At 44.9% G+C, this 25,714-nt stretch overlaps 1 protein-coding gene across 3 annotated transcripts; it reads left to right on the top strand.

The window, feature by feature from the left end:
* Window positions 1-3,780: 3,780 nt before the first annotated feature.
* On the top strand, window positions 3,781-23,801 carry secisbp2l (SECIS binding protein 2-like). Of its 3 annotated transcripts, none has more exons than XM_066659210.1 (19): window positions 3,781-3,918; window positions 4,083-4,263; window positions 9,188-9,360; window positions 11,817-12,135; window positions 12,330-12,462; window positions 14,481-14,686; window positions 14,852-14,876; window positions 14,982-15,085; window positions 15,488-15,667; window positions 16,288-16,377; window positions 16,521-16,688; window positions 16,973-17,114; window positions 17,364-17,527; window positions 17,713-17,842; window positions 18,021-18,183; window positions 18,615-18,835; window positions 19,517-19,671; window positions 20,796-21,015; window positions 22,639-23,801. In XM_066659210.1, exons 2-19 carry the CDS (start codon window positions 4,243-4,245, stop codon window positions 23,256-23,258), a joined length of 3,234 nt encoding a protein of 1,077 aa, XP_066515307.1. In that variant the 5' UTR covers window positions 3,781-3,918; window positions 4,083-4,242; the 3' UTR covers window positions 23,259-23,801. The 3 variants fall into 3 exon arrangements, with proteins under 3 accessions (XP_066515307.1, XP_066515308.1, XP_066515309.1); XM_066659211.1 differs by having other exon boundaries at window positions 12,333-12,462; XM_066659212.1 differs by lacking the exons at window positions 3,781-3,918; window positions 4,083-4,263 and adding an exon at window positions 8,458-8,509.
* The last annotated feature ends 1,913 nt before the right edge of the window (window positions 23,802-25,714 follow it).

Here is a 25,714-nt window from a genome sequence, read left to right on the forward strand (position 1 = left end):
AAAAAAGAAAAAAAAAGAAAAAGCTCTCAGCAGCATCACATGACATCAGTGGACACACCCACAATTTGACTAGGCACACCAAGCAGGAGAGCGACCTCTGGTAGCTAATAGAATTCAGTGTTTTAAATACGCCCTCAGATGTCTATTCTTTTAATTCATGGTGAATTAAAAAAAAGGGCGGGAATTGGAGCTTTCTTCGCCATCCTTGAGAAGTTTAGTCATTTCATAGGATATGTTATCATATTAACCCTGGCCGAAAAACAATCTGTCTCTTTCTCTGTTTGTGTTTTGGGAGAGTTTTCGGGCTTGGAGCGGGTGAGGCAAATTGGACAGCCTGAAATGATCTAGTTCTCTGCTCCTTTGAGACCAGAGTGCATTGCACCAATCCCCTGAAAAAAGACTAAGCTCAGACTCAAAATTTTAGCCACTATCTTTGAGAAACATATCTCTGAAGCCAAGAACACCTTGAGCGAGCCGAGCTCAGGCGGGCTTGGAGCGGGACCCTAGGGCCCCCTGACCCTGTGAAATACAATATAATATCAAATAAATAAATCAATTTAAAAAAAAAAAAAAAAAGAAAAAAAAAAAGCTCTCAGCAGCATCTCATGACTTCAGTGAACACACCCACAATTTGACTAGGCAGTCTAGGCCAGAGAGCGACCTCTGGTGGCCATTTGAATTCAGTGTTTTTAATAGGCCCTCAGACGTCTATTCTTTTAATTCATGGTGAATTAACAAAAAAAATGGCGGGAATTGGAGCTTTCTTCGCCATCCTTGAGAACTTTAGTCATTTCATAGGATATGTTATCATATTAACCCTGGCCGATAAAAACAATCTCTTTCTCTGAGTGTGTTTTGGTAGAGTTTTCTGACTTGCGTGATCTAAGCGTCACCCAGTGTAGACGGGTCAAGTAGGACTACCAACTTTTGACACGTTCACAACTTTTGACACAGTCACCCGGAGAAAACCCACGCAGACACAGGGAGAACACACCACACTCCTCACAGACAGTCACCCGGAGGAAACCCACGCAGACACAGAGAGAACACACCACACTCCTCACAGACACAGGGAGAACACACCACACTCCTCACAGACACAGGGAGAACACACCACACTCCTCACAGTCACCCGGAGGAAACCCACACAGACACAGGGAGAACACACCACACTCCTCACAGACAGTCACCCGGAGGAAACCCACGCAGACACAGGGTGAACACACCACACTCCTCACAGACAGTCACCCGGAGGAAACCCACGCAGACACAGGGAGAACACACCACACTCCTCACAGACAGTCACCCGGAGGAAACCCACGCAGACACAGGGAGAACACACCACACTCCTCACAGAGAGTCACCCGGAGGAAACCCACGCAGACACAGAGAGAACACACCACACTCCTCACAGACACAGGGAGAACACACCACACTCCTCACAGACAGTTACCCGGAGGAAACCCACGCAGACACAGGGAGAACACACCACACTCCTCACAGACAGTCACCCGGAGGAAACCCACGCAGACACAGGGAGAACACACCACACTCCTCACAGACAGTCACCCGGAGGAAACCCACGCAGACACAGGGAGAACACACCACACTCCTCACAGACAGTCACCCGGAGGAAACCCACACAGACACAGAGAGAACACACCACACTCCTCACAGACAGTCACCCGGAGGAAACCCACACAGACACAGAGAGAACACACCACACTCCTCACAGACAGTCACCCGGAGGAAACCCACGCAGACACAGGGAGAACACACCACACTCCTCACAGACAGTCACCCGGAGGAAACCCACGCAGACACAGGGAGAACACACCACACTCCTCACAGACAGTCACCCGGAGGAAACCCACACAGACACAGAGAGAACACACCACACTCCTCACAGACAGTCACCCGGAGGAAACCCACACAGACACAGAGAGAACACACCACACTCCTCACAGACAGTCACCCGGAGCGTCCCTGGAGCTGTGTGACTGCGACACTACCTGCTGTGCCACCATGCCGCCACTGTTTTTTCTTTTATTATTTTCTACATTGTTATTGAACGTGGAAGACATTAAAACTCTGAAGGAACACATGGAATTATGTAGTAAACGACAAAGTGTTGAACAAACCAGAATGTTTTTTACTTTAGACTCATCACAGTAGCCCCCTGTTGCTTTGACGACAGCTTCACACACTCTCTCCGTTCTCTCAGTCGGCTTCATGAGGTCGTCACCTAGAACGGTTTTCAGTGAACAGCCGTGGCCTCGTCGAGAGTTAATCTGTAGAACCGCTCTCTTCTGAATGTGTCTGAGACTGTAACTGGGGCTATGCAGAGGTAGGGGCTGGTACACAGCTCTAATGAACTAGATGGGTTTGAATTTTGACTGGTACTGCATATTGTAACGATAAACATTTCATTTTAAAATATGACCTATATTTTTCATCAGTGTATTGTTTTGACATTTTGATCCTTGACTCACCCCAGACATAGCACTTTGGTCTTTTCTGACTCAAGGTTTTGGCGCCCTGCGTTAAAAGGAAGCTGGTTCACTGTGTGGAGGAAGACACGTCATTTTTACTGATCAAAATAAACACACTTCCTCATGTTTTCCCTGAACAGGAAATGACACCCCCCACCCCCACAATTGGTCATTTGTAAAGAAATGTGCCATGAAGCCAAAAACAAGTCTGTCTCTTTGGAGCTCTGTACTCTTACAAAGAGTTGAAATGAAGATTAAAAATAAAAAACAATATGCAAATCAAACACATCACAGACCCGGAACACTTCTTTAATTCTAATGATGCAGATGGAAAACCTAAATCATTTATAGCTTTTAGCTTACAGTGATGGAACTGAAATCACAGAAATTAATATTGTGTTTTCATTGTACCTTTATGTGTATTCATTTATATAAAAACTGAATCTAATGTTATTTCTGTGGCATCTTTAGCGCAAACCGAAGCTACAAAAATTTGAAACTCACAAAAATATTCGATAGAGAAGAATTCTAATGAATAATGGCACATTCCTATTTGAAGATCTTTACATTCATGTGTTAAATAAACCCAGACGAGTTACTGTTTCTCCAGTGAGTGCTCAGTATGTTCTCACTATGATCTCACTGTCTTCTCAGGTTCTGCTGCTGGAGCTCGTTTCTAATTGCTGTATGTAAACCCGTTATGTTCATAAACCTTAGGAAACGGGTGTGTCCTCCTGCGCTCTCCGTCCCAGGTGAGGCCCCGTATGATCTTGCGCTCAGCAGTCGCGTCATGTGAGCGACAACTTTCCTCCAACATAAAAGTCTCCAAGAAAACGTCAACGTAAAGTTCATATATTAGATTTATTCAGTCATAAAAATAGAAGCTAATTCCTGCCAAATTTATGTATTGTTGCGTTCAGACAAAAAAAACCGCAACTTAATTTTGTTATGTTTATGTTTTTAAAACATTATTGAAAACGCCACTTGAATTTAATTAAAACTCAATGTTGTTGTTCTTTTCTTGTCCTGCTTTTAAGTTACAGCTTTGGAAATAATGACAGCACATTATATTTTTAAAATATGTTTTTATTTTAATTTATTTGTTTGTTTTGATAAACAAAGGATAATAACTAACAGGGCTTTTTCCTGTAGCATTATTAATGTAGGAGAGGAACTTTTACTATGACATCTCTAGGCTGTTCACTGTGTGTGTGTGTGTGTGTGTAATACATAACTTTGTGGGGACCAAAAGTTGAGATTTCTCTTCCAAGGACCATAACCTAACATTATAAAAGTCATGTTGCGGGTTAGTGTGGGGTTTAACGTCGTTACCTCCAACACTTAATATTAGGGATATTATGGTAACAGTTAATATTAGAGATAGGATTAGTGTTAGAGTTATTAGAGTTAGGCTGGTATTACTTAGGTATGTGTTAAGAAGTCTCCACAAGATGACTGGACGTCTAAGTAATGTCCCCACCATGCTTAAAAACAAACCTCGTAGTGTGTGTGTGTGTGTGTGTGTGTGTGTGTGTGTGTGTGTGTGTGTGTGTGTGTGTGTGTGTGTCTATCTGTCTATCTCCTCAGCAGTAGCGGGTTTGTTTCCGAGCGGAGAACAGAGAGGAGCACGCAGCGGTTGGGTTCGGTCCCGGCTCGGTTGCGGCTCTGAGCGGACGATGATGCGGGGATCGTGAGAAGGAGAGAGCGAAACAGAGAAGGAAAGAGAAAGAAAGAAAGAGGGACTATAGAAATGGAGAATAACGACGGAAAGGTGAGGATTACCGCGGAGACTTACTGCGAGGCTAATGCTAGCGCCAATCCCGTAGACTTTACATTGGAGTCGAGGCTAACGGCTAACGTACCCGTACACAGAGTTAAATCAGAGATTTCAGTACAGTTCCGAAACCTAGGGCGGATTTACAACTGCCACATCAATATTAAGGTCAGTGTCAAGTCTCTGAAACAGCTGCCATGTCCAAGGAACAAAGACTAGAAGAAAAACTGACCATGGAAAATGTTCAGAGAAGACGCTTGACACTTGGGTTGCGTTCCAATCCACACACCACAACACTAGCACTGTTGTTATTATGAGACCACTACTAACGAGCTTCTCTTCACACAGCTACACTAGAAGAGCACTGTTTTAAGTGACGTTTGCGCTTTGGGACACATCCCAAGAGATTTCTTCTGTTGACACTAATTAACCGTACTGTATAATTATCATCTGGTGTCATCATTCTCGTGTTTTCTCGGTTTTAATCGCCTAGAACAGTTAAAACTGAGGCCTTTAACAGCAGAGAGAGCAGACTCGGATACTTTCCTGGAGTCTGCAGATTTAGAGAGAGAGAGAGAGAAGTTGAATTTTGTCTTTAAAACGTTTCCTAAAAATGGACACACACACGGTACATGTTATTAGTAACACACTCGTCCCCAGCCGCTCAGTAGCTCTTATAAACCAACAACTTACGAGTGTTATTGCTATAATAAAATTGGCTAATATCTAGTGACGTAATGCTAACGTTGCTTTTCATATGGCTTCAGATTTTTATATGAAAGGTGTAATATGTTCCCAGGCACCTTTTAATAATTTATTAAAGTTGTAAACCCTATTAAATTAATTAATTATAACTACACCAGGTTGTGCCCTAGACGTATTAGAGACTTTTATTGTATAGAAGCTGATATTAGAGCAGTGTGTTCTCTGCTCACTTTATTTCAGCGGCTGTTTTGTTATTTCCTGTTTGCTCTTGAGGTAAACTCCTGATGGAAGCTGTTTGAGCTGAGACTGTGATTCTGGGTGTTTTGGTGGAGGTGAAACTCGTGAACTCTGGTATTTCTGGTGTTGGCCTTTAAGTGGCTGATGGTTTAGTCACAGCAGGTGAAGTGACGGCTCTGGTTTTACTGCATTCACCTCCACATTCCTCCACTGTTTCTGCGTGTCCTGTTCTTTACTGTAACCTCTCTGTTGTCTTTCACCAGTTTCCTCTGTTCTGTCTCACGTCTGTCAGCCAGGGCTCCATCCAACCCTCCCAATGCATTCACACAAATACCTGAGTTTATCTGTGTCTTCGTCTGCTGCGTACGGGGTGTAAAACAGTTTACCATCAGTATGGTTTCTGTAGAAGCTCTGTTGTGTGTAATGTACATTAACAGTGTAACAGCTCCTGTAGAACCCTCCTGAAGGATATGGAAACTGAGTATCTCTGTCACGATGTGTGTAAAATATAGCATCCGTTATTATATAATATTGAAGCTGTAATGATTAGAAACATTACTGATTTTTATGAAGACTTTTAAACTCGTTGGTCTTTTCCCTTCAACCTCACTGCCCTCAATTATCACCACAATGAAGCTTTTATTTTTCTCTCAGAGAAACTGCAAAAGTTCAAGAGAGAAAACGGCTGAATGGACAAAAGACTCTTTACTCATTCAACATCCAACATCACCCCACTGCCTTACACACACACACACACACACACACACACACACACACACACACTCTCAGCTGGGACAGTGATGTAAACCTCTGACCTCACAGTAATTTGATTTCATTATGATTTTTGAAATTCTGTTTATTAAATCACACACACACACACAGATTTGTTTGGCATCATTTTTTTGTGGATAATATTGAATTACATTTTTAATATTTAAAATTCCAAAACCTTCAAAAGTTAAGTTACAGGATTTAGAGACGCTTTAGTATTTAATAATAATTATTAGTGAGTAAAGTAGAGTCAATGACGCTCTAATACTGAGACAGAAGTGCGGGCTGTGATACACATCCTCTCTCTCTCTCTCTCTCTCTCTCTCTCTCTCTCTCTCTCTCTCTCTCTCTCTCTCTCTCTCACAAACACACACACACACACAGTAACACACATGCTTGTTCTCTCTCTCAGCTCTGATCTCACTCTCACTGTGTAGTTTGCTTATCTGCTGCTGTTCTCTCTCTCTGTGTGTGTGTGTTAATCTTGAACATTAGCTATTTTAGCAAAGCTCCAAATCCCAATTCACTGAATTATTTTTAAGTAAAAAATAAAGTATAATCAGAAAGTAGCCCCCCTCTGATTTTGCATGTGAGAAATCATACCACCCCCTTGTGGTACAATTCCTGTGTGAGCGTGTGTGTGAACTATACCTGGAAAATAACTCTAGAATTGTAGATGCTGGAACATTGCTGTGAGTATTTGATGGTCTCAAAGGGATTGGTTTGGAGCTCCATTACTTCAGAGAACACAGTTCCATTGCTCCACAGCCTGATACTGGGGCTGCAGTGTAATCATAGGCTCATTTGTAGCTGCTCCAGTAGAGTTTATGTGCTCTGTGTCCACAACAGGTGCAGCTTAAAGAAGTGGAGCTCAGTAATTATTATTATAAAGTGTTTTTACAAACTCGAGGACACTGTCAATCAGCGGTAATATCCTTACAGTAGAGAATATTTTTACTGTGTGTTTTGAGAGAGAGACACAGAGAGAGAGACACAGAGAGAGAGACAGACAGAGAGATGGGGTGATGGAGAGATTCGTCCTACTGACTACTGTTACTGCACAATAGCCATTTGTTTACACACACCACACACACACACACAGGTCATTCACAGCTACACAGGGGGAACTCGCACTTGACCTTTGACCTTCATAAATTGTTTTTCTCTCATCATTCTCTTTCTCCTCCAGTTCAGATTTAGGCCAAAACCTAATTTTCTCTCTCTCTCTCTCGCTTGCTCTCTCTCACACTCACACACACACACACACAGACATATACACACACAGAGGGAAGTGTGTGTAGGGTGGTGTGGCATGTACAGTGAGACAGAGAGGCTTTATGTGTCTCTCGCCCACTGTAGTCCCTAGACAGACTTGGACACTCTCCCACTCCCTTCTTTCCTATATCCTTTTTTTCTTTATTTCTCTCTCTCTCGTGCTCTCTCTCTTTGTCTCTCTCTCGCTCTCTCTCTCTCGCTCTCTCTCTTTGTCTCTCTCTCTCTCTCTCTCTCTCTCTCTCTCTCCCTCCCTCTCTCTCTCTCTGAGTGTTGGTGTTGATTTGAACTCATTAACACCTCTGTTCGGTTGTGTTTGTGTTGTTGTCATTGTGGTGAATCACTCCGTCGTCTGTTCTCTGGAGTTCAGAGGGTGGGCGTGACCCGGAGGACCGTCGGGGGTCTGCAGAGAGTAGAGGTTGCTGTAGAGGTACACAGTGTTTTCACTAAACTGTGAAGCAGCTGTTATTTAATGCCAAACACATCAGATATTAGTTACACATAGAAGATTCCGGATCATACAGTAACTACAGGATTGGTTGCTTTTAAAGTCCTTTATTGTATCCTGCACTGACGATACGGATCAGACCTGCCTGAGTATAGATATCTATTCGTGCTTTAAAAGAGTGAAAGGCAACAGGTGGTGGTCCTGCTGCTGTACTGTGACTGTGCTCTCTTAGGAGAGAGATAGAGAGAGAGAGAGAGATAGATAGATAAATAGATAGATATTGCCTTATGTTTACAGGAACCTGTTGTCCAAGCATTTCCAGCTCGACTTAGTGTTTCCTCTTGATTGATTACGATCGGTCTCATCTCTGCACCTCTCAGGGTTAGGAGTGAAACAGTGGAGCAGAGATGAACCCATGAGCTGATCTGTGGTTCTTATTTGGGACGTGCTCTTGTCTGCGCAGCACCAAACAACAGTTAGACGAGTTCTACATTCAGAAATGAAGTGGCGCTGTTTGGGAGAACGTCTGGAATATGTTTATTTGGGACGTCTACTAACCTAGGCATTCAAAACTGTAGGGACACACTGTGGCATTTTTCCACAAAGACTCTTATTCTCCAAGCTAAGATGCTGTGGAGTGCTCCGTACGTAGTGGATGTCTTTAGAAACAACCGAGCTGAAGTGTGAACAATGCTCTGACGTGGGAGGGACTGTCCTGAGGAGCACAGTGGACAGTGGGGGTCCTCTGCTGTTTCCTCACCCAGGGATTCAGCCGTAATGTTTGAACCATGGGTGGATTTGTGAAGTGAGGTAATGGTTATAGATGTCAAATATAGAAAAGATGGGCTTCGGTATTGGGTCAGTGTCAGTAAATAATGCAGAACAATTATAGGCTTTTAAAGCAATTAAAAATATTATTTTATTGTATAATCTGAGTAGTAACCATCTGTCTTTCTTTCTCTCTCTCTGTGTCTATCTCTCTCTCTCTTTCTCTTCCTCTTTCTCTCTCTCTTTTTCTCTTCCCCTCTCTCTTCTCTCTCTGTCTCTCTGTCACCCTGTCTCTCTCTTTCTCTCTCTCTCTCTTTCTCTCTCTCTCTCTCTCTCTCTCTCTTTCTCTCCCTCTTTCTTTCTTTTTCTCTTCCTCTTCCTCTCTCTATTTTTCTTTCTGTCTCTCTCTCTATCTCACTCACCCTGTCTCTCTCTCTCTCTCTCTCTCTCTCTCTCTCTCTCTCTCTCTCTGCTAATGGCTTTTAATTAAAAAGTATGATCAATGCCAATGCTGTGGCAAAAAAAAATCATATAAAAGCAATGATTGAGTATCAATATCAAGAAAGAGTTAAGAAGATAATTACTGAATATTAGGAAAAATACAGGTGTTGAGGTGTTTTCAGATTTATTTGTTTGGATTTAGTTTGTCTTTAGCCTGATTCACACACTACACAATCTACGCCTGACTATACACACTGATGATGTGTGTGTGTCTCTTAGGATGTAAAGTTATCTGCCGAGGTGGAGCCGTTTATTCCCCAGAAGAAAGGAGTGGACTCTGGCTTGTTGAGTATGAGTTTGTGTGGAGAGGGGGGTGGAGGGGCTGAGCCAGCTCCTATCCCTTCATACCTCATCACCTGCTACCCCTTCGTACAGGAGAACCAACCCAACAGGTAACACACACACACACACACACACACACACACACACTCTGAAAGCTCAGTTTCAGCTGGTCATTCATGTTTTTTTAACACCGTATTTTAAACCTGATTTTTATGTCATGTTACATTTATGGCTCTGAAGCTGATGAATTTATACAAAACATTTCTTTTTAATGGCAGTCCTGCTCTGTGGGGAATAAACTGGTTTATTTGGGCTCTATGAAGATATAATTTTTATTTTCATGGGAGTTGCACAGTATATGAAAATGATACACAGAGAAATCACTTTCATGAATATAGTTTTTTTTAACTACACCCTGTTGGTGAAAATGGCTGCTCCTTTAGTCACAATCTTTCTAGCTTTGACTTTGGCTGAAATGCTAGGGGTCGTGTACACACAAGATACTGGGACACAATGCGATAATTACACGACAATGCATTGTTTAGTGTGAACTTTCTCAGCAGAGATGTTTATTAGATTACAATCAGCTGTGTGGATTGTGAGTATAAAATGGTGCATTGAATGTGTGTGTGTGTGTGCGTGCCTGTGTATCTTTGTGTGTTTTCCTTCCTGTTCAGTTTGAATAGCAAGAAGTGTCCACAGTGGAGTTAAGTGTGTGATGTTGTTTTTCCTCGTTCAGGCCCAATCAGCACGTTTTAATCTGCTCTAGCAGTGGTGCAGTCATGGGTTGGGCTTTGTCTGAAATGTTTTACAGTTACGGCCAGAACTTAAAATGGTAGGTTTCATAATGAAGAGAGCTGTAGTAGTTCTGTTGATCTGGGTTTAATGCACAGGGCCTGTACAGTGCTGCCTCTGTAGGGAGCGCAGAGGAAGGCAGCACACTGAATTTTGATCAGCCCTTTCTGAAGAAAAATCACTTCAGTTTTAGTATTTGTTTTTATTTATAAGTGACATTAGTGCTGCTTTTTTGGCTGTTGTGAATATCCATCCATTCATTATCTGTAACCACTTATCCAGTTCAGGGTCACGGTGGGTCTAGAGCCTACCTGGAATCACTGGGCGCAAGGCAGGAATACACCCTGGAGGGGGCGCCAGTCCTTCACAGGGCGGGACACACACTCACACACATTCACTCACACCTACGGACACTTTTGAGTCGCCAATCCACCTACCAACGTGTGTTTTTTGGACTGTGGGAGGAAACCGGAGCACCCGGAGGAAACCCACACGGACACAGGGAGAACACACCACACTCCTCACAGACAGTCACCCGGAGGAAACCCACGCAGACAGATGGAGAACACACCACACTCCTCACAGACAGTCACCCGGAGGAAACCCACGCAGACACAGGGAGAACACACCACACTCCTCACAGACAGTCACCCGGAGGAAACCCACACAGACACAGGGAGAACACACCACACTCCTCACAGACAGTCACCCGGAGGAAACCCACGCAGACAGATGGAGAACACACCACACTCCTCACAGACAGTCACCCGGAGGAAACCCACGCAGACACAGGGAGAACACACCACACTCCTCACAGACAGTAACCCGGAGGAAACCCACGCAGACACAGGGAGAACACACCACACTCCTCACAGACAGTCACCCGGAGGAAACCCACGCAGACACAGGGAGAACACACCACACTCCTCACAGACAGTCACCCGGAGGAAACCCACGCAGACACAGGGAGAACACACCACACTCCTCACAGACAGTCACCCGGAGGAAACCCACACAGACACAGGGAGAACACACCACACTCCTCACAGACAGTCACCCGGAGGAAACCCACGCAGACAGATGGAGAACACACCACACTCCTCACAGACAGTCACCCGGAGGAAACCCACGCAGACACAGGGAGAACACACCACACTCCTCACAGACAGTAACCCGGAGGAAACCCACGCAGACACAGGGAGAACACACCACACTCCTCACAGACAGTCACCCGGAGGAAACCCACGCAGACACAGGGAGAACACACCACACTCCTCACAGACAGTCACCCGGAGGAAACCCACACAGACACAGGGAGAACACACCACACTCCTCACAGACAGTCAGCCGGAGGAAACCCACGCGGACACAGGGAGAACACACCACACTCCTCACAGACAGTCACCTGGAGCATACTACATACTTTTATAGTATACTATAATACTATAAAAATCACTGCCTATGTGACCCCTGTCTCAGTTCTGTGTGTAAAATTACAGGTGATTCTGGGTGCAGTGAAACAAACTGTTAACATTTCTCTCAGAAGGAGAGTGGTGGAGCTGAGAAAGACCAAACATACATATCTCTCTCTCTCTCTCTCCCTCTCTCTCTCTCTCACACACACACACACACAGGTCATTGTTTATAGAGATGGAAGGCTACAGAACCTTACAGCACCTGATATTGCATTCATTTCTATTTGAATTATTTTATTGTATAATCTGAGTAGTAACCATCTCTCGCTCTCTCTCGCTCTCTCTCTCTTTCTCAGTAGACAGATGCAGGTCTATAATGGTGATTTACGCTGGCAGCAGCCCGGTGCTGCCCCCGGTGGTCCGTATCTGGCATACCCTTTGCTCTCAACCCCCCAGCCCCCCGTGTCCAGTGACTACGCTGCATACTACCAGCTGCTGCCTGCCCCATGCCCCACTCCTGTGGTGGGCTTCTACCCCCACTTCGGTGCCTACGCCACGCCTTTGCAGCACGGCGCGGGAAGCCCTGGTTCAGACCCCTGTGACAGACCCCTAACACACACACAGAGCTTCGCTCAGAGAGGGAGGGCCCTAGGGAGAGCCCCCATACTGAACAAGGTGCACATACATGCGTACTATTCACACACACACACACACACACACACACACACACACACACACCTTCACACAGAGATGGTAGAGTCACACACATGCAGTTTAGGCCACACACACACACACAAACACAAACATCAAGTTGAAACCTAAAGGTTTTGTCATATTTTAATTGTTGAATAATATTTTGTTTTTGACAGCAGCAGATGGCTCCACCAATCAGAGCGAAGCGTCCTGTGATGCGTAGTGTTGCAGTGCAGAAAGAAGTATGTGCCGCCGGGCCTGATGGGAGGTCAAGGACTGTGCTTCTGGTGGACGCTGCACAGCAGACAGGTGCAATATAAAATTATTATTATGTTTCTTAATGTTTATTTGTATATTTATCATTATAGAAGAACCATAATGGGACCAAGTATCAGTTACGCTAGTGCAAACCAGAACCCAAAGAATAGGAGCACATAATGACAATGTATACCACCTTTATTTTCCACAACACATTCATTCAATACTGTGTAGAGTGTTGTTTGTCTGTGTAGTGCCTTGTCCTTCATGATGTCTGTGTTTAATCTGTTCACATCTTTATGATGTTTATTCTATTGTTTCCTGCTGTTGTGTTGCTTATTGTTGCGTAAACCCAGAGGGAGCTTGTTTTACTTCACTCTCAACTTGTAGACAGGTGAAAAGGCAATAGAGACCCTTGATTTGACTTATTTGACATCAGCTTGTGGAGCAGTTCCTCACAGACAGTCACGCGGAAGAAAACCCACGCAGACACAGGGAGAACACACCACACTCCTCACAGACAGTCACCCGGAGGAAACCCACGCAGACACAGGGAGAACACACCACACTCCTCACAGACAGTCACCCGGAGGAAACCCACGCAGACACAGGGAGAACACACCACACTCCTCACAGACAGTCACCCGGAGGAAACCCACGCAGACACAGGGAGAACACACAACACTCCTCACAGACAGTCACCCGGAGGAAACCCACGCAGACACAGGGAGAACACACCACACTCCTCACAGACAGTCACCCGGAGGAAACCCACACAGACACAGGGAGAACACACCACACTCCTCACAGACAGTCAACCGGAGGAAACCCACACAGACACAGGGAGAACACACCACACTCCTCACAGACAGTCAACCGGAGGAAACCCACGCAGACACAGGGAGAACACACCACACTCCTCACAGACAATCACCCGGAGGAAACCCACGCAGACACAGGGAGAACACACCACACTCCTCACAGACAGTCACCCGGAGGAAACCCACGCAGACACAGAGAGAACACACCACACTCCTCACAGACAGTCACAGAGCGGGACTCGAACCCACAACCTCCAGGCACTACCTGCTGCTCCACTGTGCTGCCCCCACTTTTCTCAATAAAGAGGAAATGCTGATGAATAATAGTCACAGGTGGCACAATCAAAACCACTATCTGTTCTATCTTCTACAAACCTCGTCTTTCAATAGGTTTCAGGGAAACGTAGAAGACATGTTACAGATCTTTTCACTCTTTAATTACAGTGTAACACTGGCAGCTGTCACTGATAACACACACAAACACACAGCCTCTGCCTCAATCTGATTTATTTTATCTGTTGTTATAACACGTTTTATTAAATACAGTTTAAAGAACACAGAAAGAGCTTAAAGGATTAACACACATTGTTTCAATTAGAAAAAAAACCCAGAAGCACACACAGATACTCCCACTTGTGTTTATCAGAAACTCCCTCATACTTCCTCATAACTCCAGGATTGGGACTGAATCTGAATCACATTTTACAGATTGAAGTGTTTTAAACAGAGTTCATCTGATACAGGAGATGATCTCAGACGAGGTGTTTGTGTGTGTATGAGTGTGTGTTTATCATTTTGTTTGTGGGTTTATAGTTGTGTTTTATTGTTTAGTCAAATGACTGAGTGAGTCATGGCTAATATGATGATGTCACACTCTCCAGGAAGTCTCCCCTCAGACTATTCCACAGCAGCCAGAGAAAAACACATTTGTCTTTTCAGAGTCTTGTCTATTTTTAATCTTTGCTTCTTACTTAACGCCAGGAACTAATATACATTTACATTTCTGCACAAACAACACTGTACAGGACACTGATGTCTAAAAAAAACTGATTTACAATCTTTCTTCCTGATTTAAAATTTTTTCCTGGACACACACTAAGCCATAGTTTCTCTTAGGTCTAGTAGATTTGTCTAGAATTATAAACCAAGTGTGTGTGTGTGTGTGTGTGTGTGTGTGTGTGTGTGTGTGTGTGTGTGTGTGTGTGTGTGTGTGTGTGTGTGTGTGTGTGTGTGTGTGTGTGTGTGTAGACTTCCCCGGAGAGAGATGTGGCGTTTCAGATGGTGGTCTTCAGTGGAGAGGGAAACCTCGCCGCAGAAGAGTGTCTCAGACGAACGAATCGTCCAGTGAACACGGGGCCAGTGAGGCCGACATTGACAGTGACAGTGGATACTGCAGTCCCAAACACAACCACCAGGGTGCAACATCCCGCAGCAACCAGCAGACACACACACTGGTACACACACACACACTACATTTAATCACTTTATAATATTGTTAAACCCTTCAGAACACTGTTAAATACTTGGGTTAATGTTTTTGTGAGAGTCGATCAGAAAACTAAGTGTGTCTGTGTCTGTGTGTTTGTGTGTGTGTGTGTGTCATGTGTCTTCCTCCACAGGGAGTAGAGGCTGGTGTTATGACTGGTAAGTACAACCTCTCTTAGTATTAGTCTCTCTCTTTCTTTACGTATCTCTTTGAATAAGGAGTTTAATTTGAATATTATTGTGTGTGTGTGTGTGTGTGTGTAGCTGTTAGCTGGGTGAATGTGAATGCGGTCGGCCAGAAGCCGTGGTCAGACAGAACCTCACCCTTCCACAGAAATAAAATCCCTGATCAGAGGAACTACCCACAGGTAATTTACACTAAATCAGACTTTTATCCACGCTGTAATTCACTTATTGTCACACTGTAAATAACACTGTTTACACACAGTCAACACAGCCATTCACAAACGCTCAGATGAATACGTACTACACAGAAGTGGAGCGCATCCCCCGTGCAGCTGAACCATCTGTTTACCTTTTAACTAGAGTTTAGTGATGAATCATTCTTATGTCATGATCACAGTTTGCAAAAGTGTCGTTAGTGTTGTCCTACGTAGCCCATCGTAACCTAAATTAATTTCGTGATCAGTTTATTGCACTTGTTGTATTGGTTATAATTCATAAGTGTGTGTTTTCCAGTGTTGTCCAGCCATTTTTATTATGACTGTTTATGATCTGATTAGTTTTTTCCCTCTTGTCTGTGTGAACAGGAGTTCCAGATGGGTTTTGTGGGTCGTAGTGTGGCGACAGAGCGAGGGCAGGTGGGTGGTCAGCGAAGACTCCAGCCGAGTGTTCAGCCCACCACAAACACCCCCATCGTCAGCAGCACACCCAGCACCACCAACACCACCAACAACAACGAACACACACCTGAACCACTCTACTTCCAGGTAGGAATATCACTACTGTCATCTTCTACTAATTAACATCATTCGAGCTAGAGCTTAGAACCAGACGAGGACCAGAAAATGACACTTACGTGAGTGGTCTGATGGACACAGCTAAGTATTTGGTAAAGGGTTATTTTTTTTTTAAAATGATTGTTTTAAAATGATTCAATTGTGGGCAGCACGGTGGTGCAGTAGGTAGTGTAGCAGTCACACAGCTCTGGGGACCTGGAGGTTGTGGGTTCGATTGCCGCTCCGGGTGATGTCTGTGAGGAGTGTGGTGTGTTCTCCCTGTGTCTGTGTGGGTTTCCTCCGTGTGACTGTCTGTGAGGAGTGTGGTGTGTTCTCTCTGTGTCTGCGTGGGTTTCCTCTGGGTGCTCCGGTTTCCTCCCACAGTCCAAAAGCACACGTTGGTAGGTGGATTGGTGACTCAAAAGTGTCCGCAGGTGTGAATGTGTGAGTGTGTGTGTTGCCCTGTGAAGGACTGGCGCCACCTCCAGGGTGTATTCCCGCCTTGCGCCCAATGATTCCAGGTAGGCTCTGGACCCACCGCGACCCTGAACTGGATAAGGGCTACAGATAATGAACGAATGAATGAATGATTGAATTGTTATGTTGTGTAGGATGAGGAGGAGTTCCCTGACCTGGCCACAGGGGGCACTGCACAGCGGAGCAAACAGGACCAAGTCCAGCTCAAACTGCCCAAACCACTGGTGAGTAACCAGCTGGAGCACACTGCCTTTATATCTAAAAAATCCTTCTTTATTTTTATTTTGCAGGGATTTCCCCCAATTTTTTCTCGTATTTTATCTTTATCTGTATTTTATTTATCTGTAAAATTATGTGCATGATGTAGCTGGATAATCTTCCGGAGAATTCCCCGATCAATATCGTCCAGACGCCGATCCCTATCACGACCTCAGTTCCCAAACGAGCAAAAAGTCAGCGCAAAAAAGCCCTCGCCGCTGCCCTCGCCACGGCCCAGGAGTACTCTGAAATCAGCATGGAGCAGAAAAAACTCCAGGTACACAAACCCCCACACACCTTCACCCTGTCACTGTAGAACTCTGAAATCTGGATCCCACTGACAGACTCTCGCTCAATCACTCTCTCACTCACTAATGAGTTATTTAAGATTTTATTGTTAAATTACAGAATTTAAAGCGGCAGTCACACTGCACAGTGAATGTACGCCCAGAAAAACACCAAGAGTTCTCATTAAAATGAAGTTAAACCAACTATTTTTACTGTGAAAAGTTTAGAATGAGTGATTCTGATGTCTGTGTGTGTGTGTGTGTCTGTGTGTAGGAGGCTCTGATGAAGGCAGCAGGAAAGAAGAGCCGTACTCCTGTGCAGCTTGACCTGGGCGACATGCTCGCCGCTCTGGAGAAACAACAACAGGCCATGAAGGCTCGACAGCTGAATAACACAAAACCACTGTCATACACAGGTGACACAGCTACACACACACACACACACACACACACCGCTATCATTTAGTCATTTTCGGATACAGATCTACATATTTGATTTTACTTTGTCTTTTAGACCTGAATATTATGAAAATATTATTTTGAAGATATAATGTTTTTGTTGTTATTGTACTATCATGCAAATACACACGAGCAATTCTTTACGTTCAAGTAGACCCATTTAATGAGACGTGTGTGTGTGTGTGTGTGTGTGTGTGTGGGGTCAGTGGGGACGACCTCAATGTTCCACAATAAGGATGCTGTCAGTAAAGGTGTGATGAAAACTCCATACGCTTCCCCCCACAACATCCTGGACTCCACAGCCCCGCGAATAAAAAGGGGCAAAGAGAGGGAAGTTCCGAAAGTGAAGAGACCCACAGCACTCAAAAAGGTAAACAACAGCACCCCCTTCAGGCCACAACATTGCAATACTTCCAAGAGACTCAGTGTGTAGCCTTTACAGTCTAATAGTGGTATGTTGTTAATATCATGACTTATTTGCCTTATTTTAAAGTGTTAGCATTGTCAGAGGCACCTAGTCCTCGGTCCTAATGGTGTGTGTCTGTGTGTTTGCAGGTCATACTGAAGGAGAGGGAGGTGAAGAAGGCAAAGCTGTGTGTGGATCAGCCGTCTGGAGCTGAGGAGCAGCCGGATGACGACCTGAACTTCACCGACACACTCACACAGGAGATGGTCTCACAGGAGGGTGGGGATACTCCTCATGATGCTTTATTACATCTTTAATCAGCGATGTGGATTTCTATGAGGCGTGCGGTGTTATGTTAGCACTTTGTTAAAGTTTTGAATAGGTTTTGGCTGTAAATCAGGGAAATGAATGTTGGGTTTCAGTGTGTATACTCAGTTTGTGTAAATTTGTTTTGTAGAGAATGGTCTGAGCATGCCCAGTGATGCCTCTCTGTCTCCAGCAAGTCAGAATTCTCCATACAGCATCACTCCAGTGTCTCAGGGTTCTCCTGCCAGCTCTGGTATTGGCAGCCCCATGGCCACCTCTGCCATCACGAAGATACACAGCAGGAGATTCAGAGAGTCAGTATACACACACACACACACACACACACACACGTTCTGCCTCTATGTTTCCTTAGTTGTTTGTCTACACTGATCAGCCATAACATTATCACCACCTCCTTGTTTCTACACCCACTGTCCACCGCCGCCACATCAGTGTCACTGCAGCACTGAGAATGATCCACCGCCCGAATCATACCTGCCCTGTAGGGGTCCTGAGCAAAGAGGAATAGGGGAAAAGGGGGCAAACAAAGTATAGAAAGCAACAGGTGGACTCCAGTCTAATTGTAGAACTACAAAGTGCTCCTGTGTGGTCAGTGAAAGTCAGAGAATGGACACTGAGTGTAGAAGCAAGCAGAGGTCATAATGTTATGGTTCATCGGTGTGTATACTCTGTTTAAATGTCTCTCTGGGCCTCTCTCTGTGTGTGTGTGTGTGTGTGTGTGCAGGTACTGTAACCAGGTGCTAAATAAGGAGATAGACGAGAGCGTGACTCTGCTGCTGCAGGAGCTGGTGCGTTTTCAGGAGCGTGTTTATCAAAAGGAACCCACTAAAGCTAAAGCCAAACGTCGCCTCGTCATGGGCCTCAGGGAGGTCACCAAACACATGAAGCTCAACAAGATCCAGTGTGTCATCATCTCTCCCAACTGTGAGAAGATCCAGGCTAAAGGTGGGGGATCACACACAAACCCAACCCACACATACACTCCTTTAAACTTTAAACTCAGACTGCAGCCCCGTGGTTCTACGTGTCAGGGACCTGGGGTCTACGTTAAATTCCCTGAGAGGTCTGACGCTTGAGGGACCATAGATGATACTGACATCGTAATCTGCACCTTTTCTCTCCGTTCCATGATCATTTTGTCTTTATTTCTACTCATAAAACGTTAACCCCTCTCTGAAAGAGAAGAGACCCATGAATCTTCACATTTAACCCAAACACATTTTTCAAATCACTAGTAAAATCAGACAAAAACAGCTTTACGAGCTTTTCCTCTTCACATTCCTTTATAACGTGTAATCGGCTTCAGGCCACGGATTAGAACTGCTTCAGCGTTTAAGGTGGAATGGTAAAATTTAAACATGAAGCTGGGGAATAAGTATTTGATTACAGCTTTTAATGAGTTCTTTCCTTCAGTGCTGCGGGTGGTACGTCAACAGGCTGCGGCTCGGCATTTAAAACAATGGTTAGAAACTCTAGATTTGTGGGAATGTGTGGTGTGTTTGTTTGATTCACACAGACACTTAAAACATTGTTTCACAAGCTCAAAATATTAATGACCCTCTGTATGTACACCTGGGGACTGTCAGAGTGGATCTCACGTGTGTGTGTGTGTGTGTGTGAGAGCAGGTGGTCTGGACGAGGCTCTGTATAATGTAATAGCAATGGCACGGGAGCAGGAAATCCCATTTGTCTTTGCTTTGGGTCGAAAAGCGCTGGGCCGCTGTGTGAACAAACTGGTCCCTGTCAGCGTTGTTGGCATTTTCAACTACTCAGGAGCAGAGGTGTGTATATATACACACACACACACACTCTCACACACTCGCACTCTCTCTCTCTCACACACACACTCACTCTCTCTCATACACTCACTCTCTCTCATACACTCACTCTCTCTCACACACACTCACTCTCTCTCACTCACTCACTCACTCTCTCTCATTCACACACACTCACTCTCTCTCTCACACACACTCACACTCACTCTCTCTCTCACACACACTCACACTCACTCTCTCTCTCTCACACACACACACACACACAAACTCTCACACACACACACACACACATGGGAACATTTAGCGTTTATATAACCGATCAGATCAGATCAACCAATCAGATAATGGACCAATCAGAAACAACTAAACACTGTGCTGTGTTCATAACACACAACTGAATAACCACAAGTGAATGATGGTCACACACTCGGCGTACAAAATTAAAGCCAGACCTTCTTGGTCTTAGTAATAATCCCAGGCCCAGGACCTTAATTTATTTCAAACAAAACAAGTTTGAAATTTAAACTACGATTACAACATTAGTCCAAAAAATCTAAATTAAGCCCCTGTTTGGATGGGATTAGTTTAAAATGGGAGCTGGGGAAATGTCCTTTAACCAGAGGATGTTAGTAATGTTTGTGAATTTGAGTGAGTAAGAAATCTCAGTGTAAATCAGAGTTGGGAGTGGCTATTTGATTTGTGCACTGCTGTCACGCCAGAGAACACACACACACACACACACACACACACACATTACGCAGTTTCTGCCCTGTACTCTTTCATAACACGTTTATATAAGCTGTTTCCCTCCTCTGCGTGGTCCTTTAGATCGTCTTGTGGCTTCTCCAGTAGTAATTATACTGCCCCATTTCCACTAGTGAAACTAATCCTGTCCGAATGGGGCTTTAGTTATTTTTCTCTAATTGTTTATCTCTATTTTACACCAAAATCTAAGGCCCCCTGCTCTATAAAGTGATTCAATCCATCATCAGACCCTCAGATGTTACCTACTCTATGAACAATATATTCAAGCTGCCTTTAAAGATGTTTGAAAGTGAGGCCAACACTTTATTAAACTGTTATTACAGCCATTGTTTCATACATCATCTCTCTTCTGCCTGATTGTTTAGTCCCTGTTTAACCGGCTGGTGTCGTTGACGGAGGAGGCGAGAAGGGCGTATAAGGAAATGGTGTCGGCTCTGGAGCAGGAACAAGCCGAGGAGGCTCTGAAAAACGTTAAAAAGGTGTCTCACCACATGGGACACTCCCGAAACCCCTCGGCCGCCTCCGCCATCTCCTTCTGCAGCGTCATCTCCGAGCCCATCTCTGAGGTCAACGAGAAGGAATACGGTAGGAGACACACAGTCGGTTTACTTCGCCGTGTTTGTGTTAGTTACCTCACGTTGTTCCTGATGCATGGTAGTGTTTCAGTGAGAGAAACAAAGGAGAAGAAGAAACACCTTCTCTGCTTTTGACCCATCTGTGGCGGTGAACACACAAACACACACTTGAGCAGTGAACACACACACAGCCGGAGCAGGGGCTGTGACCACCTCGGTGCCTGGGGAGCAGTTTGGGGGTTAAGTGCCTTGCTCAGTGGCATTTCAGGTGTAAATGAATGGTCCCAGGAACTGAACCGGAGCTGATCTGGCCTCAAGCTTGCTTCTCTAACCTTGCCCCCCCCCCATGCCTCACACACTGTGCTGGGTTACGGTGTGTTTGCGACTGGAACAAACGGAACTAATTTACTAAATTGGATCCCTCAGGTTCAGTAACATAGCGCTGTAGTTCCGACCCCTGCCACTGGCGGATCGTGTAGGTTCAGGAACATGTGACGCTGTGATTGCATATTCCCTATGAAAGGTGTTTTAGTCACTGATCTTAATTTCTGAATGAAATCGTTTATCAGCCTCGATTTAAAAGCAGTGCATTCAGAATCAATTCATGGTTCTTCTGAATGATTGATTCATAACTGGCAGGAGATTTTAGGGGTCTGCATAACTGCATCATTGCCGTACATAACCCATATTAGAGCCCTGTGAAGGACTGGCGCCCCCTCCAGGGTGTGTTCCCGCCTTGCGCCCAATGATTCCAGGTAGACTCTGGACCCACCGCGACCCTGAACTGGATAAGGGTTACAGACAATGAACCCGTGTAAGAGAAAATATGAAGATAATCCATAAGAAGTTTAGAAAATATTCACTCTGAATATTTGCAAAGCAACCAATGATGTAAACAACACATAAATTGTTACTGTGCCTCGAAATGTAGATGATCAGTTTGCCCTGTCTCTCTCTCTTTGTGTCTCTGTCTGTCTCTCTCTGTGTGTCTGTCTCTCTCTCTCTCTTTCTGTGTCTAACTCTCTCTCTTTCTCTGTGTGTCTGTCTGTCTCTCTCTCTCTCTCTCTCTCTCTCTCTCTCTCTGTGTCTCTCTCTCTCTCTTTCTCTGTGTGTCTGTCTCTGTCTCTCTCTCTGTGTCTCTCTCTCTCTCTTTCTCTGTGTGTCTGTCTCTGTCTCTCTCTCTCTCTCTCTCTCTCTCTGTGTCTGTCTCTCTCTCTCTCTTTCTCTGTGTGTCTGTCTCTGTCTCTCTTTCTCTGTGTCTGTCTCTGTCTCTCTCTCTCTCTCTCTCTCTCTCTCTGTGTCTCTCTCTCTCTTTCTCTGTGTGTCTGTCTCTGTCTCTCTCTCTCTCTCTCTGTGTCTGTCTCTCTCTTTCTCTGTGTGTCTGTCTCTGTCTCTCTCTCTCTCTCTCTCTCTCTCTGTGTCTGTCTCTCTCTCTCTTTCTCTGTGTCTGTCTCTCTCTCTCTCTCTCTGTGTGTCTCTCTCTCTCTCTCTCTCTCTGTGTGTCTGTCTCTCTCTCTCTCTTTCTCTCTCTCTCTCTCTCTCTGTGTCTGTAATAACCCGGAAGTGGGATTTAAAAAAAAAATATGTGTCTGTGATAACGTTATATTGAACTCTTGTTTATATCTTTGCCCAGAAACAAACTGGCGTACGATGGTGGAGAGCTCGGACGCCCCTGAGCCGCAGGAGCAGGAATCAACCAGCAGAGCATCGGGCGCAGGACCGAAAGAGAGAGAGAAAGCTTCAAACACTCCTCCTGCTCCTCCAGCAGACACATCGCACTCACCTGCGACGCAGACGGAGGGTCAGGACCGTCTGGAGTGGGCGTCCCAGCAGAGCACGGAGACCGGATCTCTGGACGGCAGCTGCAGGGGCCTGCTCAACCCCTCCATCACCAGCACTAGCAGCACGCTGGTCCCCGGGATGCTGGAAGAGGAGGAGGAGGAAGAAGAGGAGGATGAGGACTATGCCCCTGAGCCCATCCTCATGGAGGTGCCCCCCCTCAGCAGCATGATAGAGACCTGGGTCAGCACCACGCTGGAGAACCTGCAGCTTTCCAATAAGAACCGCCTTGGCTCTGAGGATGAGGAGGAGGATGAAGAGGAGGAGGACGAGGAAGAGGAGGAGGAGGAGGAGGTGGGTGGAGGCAGTGAGGAGGACGGGGGTGGTGACGAGGACGAGGGAGATCTGCCGGACCTCACGGAGACGGCTGTGGACGACAAACAAACGGCAAACACTCAGAACCAGTCCGGCTGAGAGAGCAGTGTATGGAAAAACTGAAACAAACACACACACACTGATCAACCATAACATTTAGGACCACTTTCTCAGCTCTGCACTCCTGGTTCATTTACTCTGCTCCGCTGACCACACAGGAGCTCATTGTAGTTCTACAGTTACAGACTGTAGTCCATCTGTTTCTCCCCCTGTTCCTCAGCGCTCAGGACCCCCACAGAGCAGGTGTGATGTGGTGGTGGATCATTCTCAACGCTGCAGTGACACTGACGTGGTGGTGGTGTGTTAGTGTTTGTTGTGCTGGTGTAGAGTGGATCAGACACAGCAGTGCTGCTGGAGTTTTTAAACCCTGTGTCCACTCTCTGTCCACTCTGTGAGACACTCCTCCCTCGTTGGTCCACCTTGTAGATGTAGAGTCAGAGACAGTAGCTCATCTGTCGCTGCACAGTGTGTGTCGCTCGTCCTCTAGTCCTTCATCAGTGACACAGGACGCTGTCGGCTGGATGTTTTTGGTCGGTGGACACTGTCCAGACACTGAGGGGTTTAAAAACTCCAGCAACACTGCTGTGTCTGATCCACTCTACACCAGCACAACACACACTAACACACCACCACGTCAGTGTCACTGCAGCGCTGAGAATGATCCACCACCACATCACACCTGCTCTGTGGGGGTCCTGAGTGGACACAGGGTTTAAAAACTCCAGCAGTCGCTGCTGTGTCTGATCCACTCTGAGAATGGAAAGCAAGTGTAGAAACAAGGGGGTGGTCATAATGTTATGGCTGATAGTGTACAAATACACACATTCAGTCGTGTAATTCCTGGGTCAGTGTACGTTTTTGTGTTAACTTTTTAAGTGAAAATAAGTGAACAACACACACATAACACACACATTTGTCATTCTTTTCCCACAACAGTGTCTCACGCACATTTACACGGACGGTCACGAAACGTAATGACCATAAAATTGCGTCAAATGACGTGTTTTTGTTGATTTTCTGAGTAAAAATAAGTGAACGCAAACCTCATCTCACAGCATTTAGACCCGACACTTCCTGCACCCTTGATGCTTCCTTTTTAACACACTGGCTAAAATACGCCATGCCTCAGGCCTCATTAGAGTTTTAGTGATTAGTTTTCTGACAGACCTGTGATTAATAACTGATCATTTATTAAAATGTGCAGAACGTTTTCTACGTAGACGAGGTGTCACTTATTTTCACTTACAACATCAACTTAAACATGTCCTTCAGCCAGCGGTGCACAGAGGGTCACTGTGGAATTTCCAGTTTATAAAACACACACACACACACACACACACACACACGTTCACAGCGAGAGAAAAAACACTTTGCAGCTCGTGTCAAGTTTTTTCACAGACACAAAATCTCAGGAATACTACAAGGATTGACCGACCCCACACACACACACACACACACACACACACTTATTGTCACTTACATTTTCCATCACAATCCATATTTATTAGCTTTTATGTTGCGTTAATTGGGGGGAAAAGGTGAATAATAAATGTGTGTGGCTCGTCCCTTCCAGTAGGGGGCAGCGTAAACAGTAATTGAGTGTTAATGTTCAGAAATGGTTTTTCTTTTTCTTTTTAAATCAAAACAAAATATTTGAACCAAACATCTGCACACAGCTGTCCATCTCACACTCCCTCGTCAAACTTGAATTCAGCTCGAGATTAAAGACAAAGATGATGATGAAACCTTCCCCTTAGATTAACATTCATTTAGAGGCTTACCCCTCTCTCTCAGCTTCCTTTCTTTCTCTCTTTCTTGGATTAGTATCATCTTGTCAAGCTCTCATCCTCCTCATCCTCTCCATGCCTCACAGCTTTGCGTAGTTTAAAAGAAAGAGAGAGAGAGAGAGAGAGAGAGAGAGAGAGAGAGAGAGAATACGTTTGTGAGTGTTTTTGTCGCCTGCCGTTGATTTGTTTTATCAGTAATAATTAAAGACTGTGAACTTTGAACACAACTAATGAGTTAATCTGAACAAACATCTGTAAATAACGTGTAAAAGTGTGTGTAGTGGGAGGAGTCAGTAATAATCTGTTATTTATGGTGTTTAGATAAAGACGAGCAGGTTTCCTGTGGGAGTTATTTTCATTTGACTCATCACCGTTTGTGGATCTTTATTTTTCCCTCCCTCCGTTTTTCTGATCTTCACGTGTGCAAGTGTCTTATTAGAGTTTGTGTGTGTGTGTGTGTGTGTCTTAATCGAGATATGTATATAACAGCGTAAACTAGATCATAATCAAGTTAAACCCTGAATAAAAGGATTGGAAAAATGATTTAGTTCAGTTATGATTCGTTAGGAAATGATTCAGTGAATCATTCTCACATTTCCCCACAAGTTCATTCCATTATTTTGGTGCAGTTTAGGATTAAAAAAAAAAAAAGAAATACACTGAAGCTGTTCATACAGCAGTGAGACAGATGATGAAAGCAAGAAGATC

This window comes from Hoplias malabaricus, unplaced genomic scaffold (assembly GCF_029633855.1).
Source record: "Hoplias malabaricus isolate fHopMal1 unplaced genomic scaffold, fHopMal1.hap1 scaffold_127, whole genome shotgun sequence".
In the NCBI taxonomy this organism is placed as follows: Eukaryota; Metazoa; Chordata; class Actinopteri; order Characiformes; family Erythrinidae; genus Hoplias; species Hoplias malabaricus.